The sequence below is a fragment of the Sceloporus undulatus genome, chromosome 6, assembly GCF_019175285.1.
Source record: "Sceloporus undulatus isolate JIND9_A2432 ecotype Alabama chromosome 6, SceUnd_v1.1, whole genome shotgun sequence".
Classification (NCBI taxonomy): domain Eukaryota; kingdom Metazoa; phylum Chordata; class Lepidosauria; order Squamata; family Phrynosomatidae; genus Sceloporus; species Sceloporus undulatus.
Genome location: NC_056527.1, coordinates 121,932,603 through 121,941,186, shown reverse-complemented (window position 1 = coordinate 121,941,186; position 8,584 = coordinate 121,932,603). Strand labels below are relative to the sequence as shown.

The following is an 8,584-nucleotide window of genomic DNA, read 5'->3' as shown; positions in this document are numbered from 1 at the left end:
TATTCTGCATGCACACATTTCAAGGTCCTCATGTAACGCAGACGTGAGTTGTGTGTGTGTGTGTGTGAGAGAGAGAGAGACCTGTGTGTGTGTGTCTATGAGTGTGTGATGCAAGTGGTGACAATGGCTGGGGGTGTCTTTTGTGCGTCTGTCGTTGCATGTGGGCAGATGACATCACATACTACCTTCTCCCAGGTTATAAAGCGATGGATGCGCAAAAGAGAAAAACCTCTGCAGGAAGAGTGAGCGATATTCTGGACGGAAGGGTTTGAGTTCAGCTGGGAACCAAATCTTTCTGTATCCCTGGAAACAATCCGCTTGCTCTTTTGCTGCGAGATGTAAATGCAGAACCAGCTTCAGGACCTCAAGATCAACCTGAAGAGAGGGAAGAGGCTTCGTCTGGAATGGCCTGAGCTGGAAGGGGTAAGAGGAACAAAACTAGTGCATGCTTTCCAAACAAGCAAGGTTGAAATAAATGCATTTTGCACCTTTTGTGGCCGGCTCATTTTCCCCCAAGTTGTGTTTTCCCCCATCCAAATAATTTTTATCAACTTGTGTTTCGAGAGGAGACACATCTGGGTTCCCACACCAAGTGCAAAGCAAGCTTTAAATTTGATTGTATCCATAATAAAATGACCAGATTTGGGGGGGGGGGGAAGACCGGAGAGGACTGGCAAATGATGTTGCAGGTGAAGGAAAGCGTTTGTCAATTTATTACGACCGATCAAACATAAAGGAAAGCTTATATTAATTTGCTTCTAGAGAGACAGGAGTCAGAAGTGTTAATATAGCAGGCAAATGCAACGTGAAATCGATTATAGCCTTCACTATAAAGGAAACTCTCAGCTTGCAAAGAAATAGATATGTATTTTTGAGAGAGAGAAAAGTTGGCAATTGGACCCCGGTAGTATTTGGTGATGAAAAATGTGATGTGACCACAAGTAACTCACCCCAATTGTTAAGATAAAGAATTCCCAAGATCTCTCCGATGGTAAAACGTCTATTCTGGACGCCTGACTGTGCAAATGTAATTCTTAAAACGCCATCCTTGCACCATGGAAGGCTAACTGAGTTGCATGAAGCTTACTTACTGTGTGTACAGGGTTGCAATCTTTTGGTGCAGCCTTCCTTAGAACTGCTGACTTCGTAGTGGTTCATTCTTAAGTAAGTGGGTTAAAAAGTGCAGGCAAAATAGTGTACAATACAAGATGTGATCCGAACCTTCTTTGTTGTTGTTGTTGTTGTTATTGTGTGCCTTCGTTCCTGACTTATGGCGATCCAAGGTGAACCTACTTTAGGGTTTTCTTGGCAAGATTTGTTCAGAAGGGGTTTGTCTTTGTCATCCTCTGAGACTGAGAGATTGTGACTTTCCCAAGATCTCCCAGTGGGTTTCTATGGCTGAACACAGATTCGAACCCTGCTCTCCAGAGTCCTAGTCCCAGTGCTCAAACCACTACACCAGTGGTTCCCAAACATTGAATTCCTAACTATTGGCAGGTGCTTCTGGAAGTTGAAGTCCAAAACACCTGGAAGACAGAAGTTGGGAACCACTGCTCTACACACTCTTTCTTACAAGCCTGCAAAAGCAAAAGCACATTAAGTATAAAGTTAAAACCCATGAAAATGTATAGGGATCTAAATCATTGTCTGAAGATAGAACATGGGATTTGAACTTCCCTACAAAACTCCTGAAAGTAAAATGATCTTTTTTTGCAAGGGATAAACACTTGGTTTTAAGTGGAAACTGTTAAGGACTCCAAAGCTCTCCTTGGAAGCAAGTCTGCAGTGAATGCCATGATGGGATTGACTTCCAAGTTTAGACATGTCTGCAATTGGCAAAGAGCATATACTGACAACAACAGGTTGTTCAAAAAAGAGTGAGAGAGAAGTAGCCAAGATCCTATGTCAAGGAAATGGGGTGTAACTTTATACTCAATGTGACAGTTGTACATGAGTGAATTTACAATACTGCACAGCTGAATATGCAGACAAATGTGGAATGCACAACTGCAATACTCAAGGCACATCTGCATGTGCAGTACACAATGCGCAGTGCATATTGGCATAATGCACAATGGCACCACACACACACAAGGGCATCACACATTCAACTCTGCTTCCTCAATTGACTAGAGATGTTATTGTGTGTGTGTGCCTTCATGTCACCTGTCAACATGTGGAGACCCCATGGATTTCATAGGGTTTTCTTAGGCTCAGAGGTGGTTTTGGCCAGTTCCTTCCTCTGAAATAAAGCCTCTGGCATTTGTTGGTGGTCTCCCATCCAAGTACTAATCAGGGCTGACCCTGCTTAGCGTCCAAGATCAGATGAGATCTGGGCCTTTAGGGCATTTATGCCCAAGAAACATTAATGCCATGGCCAAAAAAGAACAACCACATACATAAGGGAAGTTACATGTGTAAGTCACTAAAAGGATGCCATCTGACATGTCTTTGTCATTGCACATGACTGTCTTCATTAAGACATCTTGCTTTAGTATGCTTGTTTTGCAACTGAGCGTTGGGAAGTAAACATCAAGTCTGACTGTTGAGGCATCTATCTTTGAGGAATGCAGCTACCCAGATGCCAGCCAAGTATTTCAAATGCCACTCCGCTGACTGTCTTTTCTTGACTGCGCCCTGCAGTACTTGAGGATCAAGCCAGATTTGTATCGAGGTCTTATCTGCTCTGCTCCTGTTCAGATGAGGCTGGAGGGGGGTATTAAAATGGTGTGGATGAAATGCCACTAAACCTTCCTTCTCCCCATGACTCACCTCCCTGCCGGCTGCTCTGGTTGCAGAAGGAATTAGAGTTTGGTTTGAAAAAGACCCATTCCTGTTGCTATTGTTGTGTGTCTTCGAGTCATTTCCAACTTGTGGTGACTCTACGGCAAACCTATCATGGGGTTTTCTTTGCAAGATAGTTCGGAGGGAGTTTGCCACTGCCATCCTCTGAGGCTGAGAGAGTGTGATTTGCCCAAAGTCACCATGTCAGAGCTGGGATTCGAACCCTGGTCTCCAACGCTCAAACCACTATGCCACCATGCCATAGTGGAAAACCCATATTGCAAGAAAAGAGGTAGAAATCAAAGCACATGTGATGGGGACAGATCAACATTTTCAGCAGGTCTGTCTTCACATGATGTTTTGCTTACATTTTGTGGATGGGAAACAAGCAACCCCACAGACATGAATCAAAGTTTAAATCCCTTAATCCGTGAGCATGCTCCTCTGTTCCTTTGGGAAGTCCTGCTGCTCTTATATTTTGGATATGAGGATGTGGAAATGAGGCATAAAAGGTGATCTTCATGATGCCTGTGGAGGGAAATGGACTGCAAATCTAACACAAGTTTGCATTCCCAGGGAGATTGCTTTTCGGAAGGAATGACTCAGTCAGGTCTCCTTGAAACCCGTCGCGTTTGGCACGTTTCTAAATCCAGGTCTGAGGACAGAAAATGCACATGTGCTAAAGCAGGGATTTATGAATGTTCAGCTTTCATGTTGCTATAAGTCGGAAATGACTTGAAGGCACCCAATAACAACAACAACACACATGCATCACTCCTATTGCAGTGATGTGGGCACATTGGATGCGAGGGTTGCCTTTTGGGGACGAAGCCCCCTCTTCTTTATTAGATCAGATTCTGCCTTTATCAAGCCAGCGTGAATCTGTAAATGCTGTTTCGGATCAATCGTACCGAAGTGGAAAGAACGGGAGGACAGATTTTAATAATGTGTCAAAAGAAATGAATGCTTTGGAGCCTTGAGCTGTGATTTGGTGGCGACTCTCCGTAGGTTTCATAATGAAAGAAATTATAAACCTGTTATGCAGATTACATGCGGTTGTAATAGCTTCCTAAGAGCCTACTTTTAATTTCTCAGTATCCAACTGTTCAAGAAACATTAATTAAAGTTGCTAAGACTTTCCCATTACTCTGTTTTTCTCAGCCACTATTTGAGGTCTTACTGCTCATGGGGCATTTTCCTCCGAGAGCTTTTCCCAATCTTGTGCTCCTCAAGTGGGTTAGACTATAACTTTGGGGACGATGGGAGTTGTAGTGCAATATTTATTTGGGGATATTAAGTGAGGGAAAGCTGGGACCAAAGGGGGAGAAGATATAAATTGGCCGAAGGGACCAAAGGATGCCCAAGGCAGAATATATAAACACCTCCAAATGGGAAATATTAGAAATATTCTCTAAATGCAGAGGAACACAGAGGCAGTGAGAACTACAAGAATGTGAAAAGAAAGGAATGGAAGGATTTTCTTTTTAGTGTTTTTAGTGTTTTAAATCCCAAGCCAAACATTTCACATCAATGCCTTTGTTGCTTTCCAGGCGGGCAGCAGCCAAGAGCATGGAAGTGAAGGAAGGCGGTTTTGCCCAGAAGGAAATCTGGGCCAACAAGACTGAGACCCGGATGGGACAAAGTCACAGCAACAGCACTTTCTTCCCTTACTACCAACATACTCCAGTCGTGGCTGCCCTTTTCATTGTTGCGTACCTGGTCGTCTTTCTCTCGTGCATGGCTGGGAACTCCTTGGTTTGCCTGGTGGTGGTGAGGAACCCGCGCATGCGCACCGTCACCAACCTCTTCATCCTCAACCTGGCCATCAGTGACCTCTTGGTGGGCATCTTTTGTGTGCCAACTACTCTGGTGGACAACCTGATCACAGGTGAGAGTAACCTTTGGGCGAAAGCATTGGGAAAGCAGAGGGGTTGGGAATGCTCTTGGTCAGTGATTCCCAAACGTCGATCCTCCAAGTGTTTCGGACTTCAACTCCTAGGATTCATGGATGTTGCCCATGGTGGCCGGGGCTTCTGGGAGCTGAAGTCCAAAATACCTGGAGAACCAAAGTTTCGGGATCTCTGCTCTTGATGAAAACCATGCCTAAAATATTCATTTTAAATAATTGTTATGCTCGCTATCCACACAATTAAACTAGCTTTTAGTCTCATCCCACTAACTTCTGTAGCCTCTTTAAAATTTAAGGGGCATTGGAGCCTTTCGTTTTCCATTCCCAGTTTTGGCCTTATCAGTAATAAATAAATAAATAAATAAATAAAGTTTTATTTATATGCCGACTTTCCCGTAGGATCAATAGCTAGCGTTTGAATAGTCTGGCAGTCCTACCATGTTGAAAATGCAAAGAAGTCTGGAGTGAAGAAGGCCCTTTTCCAATGAGAGATTAATTTGTGACCTAAGCCATTAAAAAAATGCCTCAAGTGCAGAAGTTTGCATCAGTTAATAAACTTATCACATCCCCTCTGTTGTTTAATGAATGCGTTTTTAATAACAAATGTCATTATGAATGAGCTCCTTCTCCACTAAGAGTGTTTAATCAGTTAAACAAATGAATGAACCAATATTTTAATCCCATATCCAAAGGTCTCTGGGTGACGTGTGATAAAATCAATTGTCAACTGTTTAAAACGTTATGAAACAGCAAGAAAAATTCAAAGAGGCTAAACCATATCAAACAACTGTAGAGGTTCAAACAATAGGTTTTTGAAAAGCAATTGAAACAGTGAAGACAATTTAAAGCCATAGACAGATTTGGATGTAATCGAGTAGTGAAAATGACCTGAGAAAACAAGGACACCAAAAGCAACAGTGCTCCTTGCGAATCCCAAAAATGCTCCCTCAACTTTTGCTTCATCTGTTCACCTTTCCACAACAGGCTGGCCATTCAACCAGGTTATCTGTACCATGAGTGGCCTGGTCCAAGGGATGTCTGTTTCAGCGTCCGTCTTCACCCTTGTGGCAATAGCCATGGACAGGTAAGGCTCAAATCTCCTTCTTCTTTCCATGTGGGCATTGCAAAGGATGGGGACGATCTTGTATGAAACCCAGTAGCTACCTCTGAGCTAGGGGCAGGTGATCAAATGATGAAGGCTATGCACATGGATGGAGAGCCACCATGGCATAGTGCAGTGGTTCTCAACCTTCCTAATGCCGTGACCCTTTAATACAGTTCCTCATGTTGTGGTGACCCTCAACCATAACATTGCAGTGTCTCAGTTCCTAAGACCATCAGAAATATGCATTTTCTGATGGTCTTAGGCGACCCCTGTGAAAGGGATTGCGACCCACAGGTTGAGAACCACTGATATAGTGGTTTGAGGGTTGGACTGCAACTCTGGGGACCAGGGTTTGATTCCACATTCATCTATGGAAACCCACTGAGTGACCATGGGCAAGTCACACTTGATGGCAATGTCAATCCCGCTCTGAAGAAACTTGCCAAGAAAACCCAATGATAGCTTCGCCTTAGAGTCCCCATAAGTCTGAAATGATTTGAAGGCACGCAACAACCACAAATTTGTTCAAAACATTGGCATGTACACTTCAAGTTCAATGACTCTATGGGTCATTGGCACAATTTGGCTCCCCTCAGCTTGGAGAACCCTGATGTCAGCTGGAGGTTGTTTGCCTTTGCTAATCTTTGTGGCTTCCCTCTTCTCATGTAGGTTCCATTGCATCATCCTGCCCTTCCGAGAGAGGCTCAGTCTTCTGAAGGCCATGGTGGTTATTGTTGTGGTGTGGCTCCTGGCCATAGCCATCATGTGCCCATCTGCCATCATGCTCACCGTTGGCCGCATGGAAGACCACTACATGGTGCTCAGCGATGGCAAGAACACTACCTACCCGCTATACGCCTGCTACGAAGCCTGGTCAGACAACAGTATGAGGAAGCTCTACACCACCATCCTCTTCATCCACATTTACCTGGTGCCCTTGATGCTCATCATCTTCATGTACGGACGGGTCTGCCTGAAGCTCAGCAGCTCCACTGCACCCATGACGGCAAACCCGCCTTGTGCCACCCGGACCCGTGGTACTTGTAAGAAAAGAGTCAAGGTTATCAAGATGCTCATCCTGGTGGCTCTTCTTTTCATGATCTCCTGGTTGCCTTTGTGGACTCTGATGCTGCTGGTGGATTATACCAACCTGGCCAGTGAACATTTGGACTTGTTGACTGGTTACTTCTTCCCTTTTGCCCACTGGCTGGCCTTCTCCAACAGCAGCATCAACCCGGTCATCTACGGCTACTACAACGAGAACTTCCGGAGGGGCTTCCAGGCGGCCTTTCAGTTCCAGCTTTGCTCCCAAGAGATGAAGCACCAGGAGGCCTACTCTGAGCAATCCCAGGGCCCAGTCAGTTTTGGGATGTGCAACAAAGTCTTTGCCCAGGCCACCTCTTCCAACTCAACGTCCTCGCAGCACACGCAAAACACTGCCCCGCTCTTCTCCCACAGCATCCCGCCCAAGTGTCCCGGCCTTGGCTTGGAAGACATCGACAAGATCTTGACCTATCATGGGACCAGCCAAGCTTGGGACAAGATGGACACATAAAATTACGGAGAAGAAATAGGGACAAATGGTGATGGCGGAAGGCCACTCTGTAGGCAATGCCAACCTTGGGTGCCACATGTTGCAGTATCATATATAGTGAGATAACAAAAGATGATGGACTGCAACAAGGGTGGGCAACTGTTGGAGATTAGGGGCCTAGGGGACCTTAAAGGGAAACACTGTGCTCCTCCTAAAAAAGAGAGACCCTTTCTTTGCTTCTAAATGCTGTCCAATGCCCATACAGTCCACATGATACAAACACAAGTTAAGTGAGACCAGGGGGGCACTGCACATTGCCAGATATGTTTGGAGACCACAGTTCCTATTGGTGTTAGGCCATATAGCTATGTACCCACCAACTGGCCCCATTTGCCAGGGATAGTCCTGCTTAATCCTCTGTTGTCTCACTTTTTCAGTTGCTTTAAAAATGTCCTAGTTTCTCCCACCTCCTTCCACTTTACCCCTCAGCTTACTCTCCTTGCTGCAAACTGAGGTCTAAGTACAAAAGTAACTTGCATTGAATCAGTTCTTCAAGGGGAGAGGAGGAGATGCGGGAGGAAACTGGTCCTTCCCAGTTGACTGAGGCAAAAGCAAACCGCTGCAACCTCTCTTAGCTTGTGTGTTCTTCCTCATTATAACATTTGCCATCTTGACCACAGTCTGATGTTGCCTGACCACATTGGTCCTCGTTTTCATTTGTGAAACATTGGAGGGTATAGAAGCAATAGCTAAGCCATTTTGGTTGATATCTGTGGGATCTGGGAATGGCCAGTTATGGGCAGCTGTTTTTCACTGCAACCTTGCACAGTCCTTCTGGATGGTACCTTTGTTTATATCACTGGACTTCGGTCAGTTGACTTTTCAGCTTCATATTCCTGTTGTTTCGTGGCTGAGAGTCTGTAGCCTCTTCTGGACTAGCTTTGCTAAATTCTTCCAGCTGCTGCCTCCCTACTCCAGCACCTTTGAAGCAATGAATACGAAAGAAGGCTAAAAACAGAGAAATGGCAGCTTGCAAAACCCAGGATCGAGGTGAACTCAGCCCTCTGGATCAAGTGCAACCTGAATTTTATGGCGTGGCTGGTTCTGTGGCTGTACAGTGAATAAAGAAACATGCATGTGATGTTGGGTGGAAGATTTAGTGGTCAGCGTCAGGCTTCATTGAAAGCAAAAAGTCTATTTTTAATGTATATGGTAGAATGGGATAAACTCAGAGGTATGTCAGCCATAAAGT

The 8,584-nt window shown here is 44.9% G+C and overlaps 1 protein-coding gene across 1 annotated transcript; it reads left to right on the top strand.

Annotated features, from left to right (window-relative positions):
- The first annotated feature begins 253 nt into the window (after positions 1-253).
- LOC121934740 (neuropeptide FF receptor 1-like) lies at positions 254-7,424 on the top strand. Its single transcript, XM_042475538.1, has 4 exons — positions 254-423; positions 4,335-4,672; positions 5,678-5,777; positions 6,468-7,424. Exons 2-4 carry the CDS (start codon positions 4,354-4,356, stop codon positions 7,351-7,353), a joined length of 1,305 nt encoding a protein of 434 aa, XP_042331472.1. The 5' UTR covers positions 254-423; positions 4,335-4,353; the 3' UTR covers positions 7,354-7,424.
- The last annotated feature ends 1,160 nt before the right edge of the window (positions 7,425-8,584 follow it).

Excerpts from the sequence above, each read along its gene's own strand:
- LOC121934740 (XM_042475538.1), top strand. The coding sequence starts at position 4,354 with ATGGAAGTGAAGGAAGGCGGTTTTGCCCAGAAGGAAATCTGGGCCAAC. Across the intron at positions 4,673-5,677 it reads GGTGGACAACCTGATCACAG|GCTGGCCATTCAACCAGGTT; the intron begins GTGAGAGTAACC and ends TTTCCACAACAG. Across the intron at positions 5,778-6,467 it reads GTGGCAATAGCCATGGACAG|GTTCCATTGCATCATCCTGC; the intron begins GTAAGGCTCAAA and ends CTTCTCATGTAG.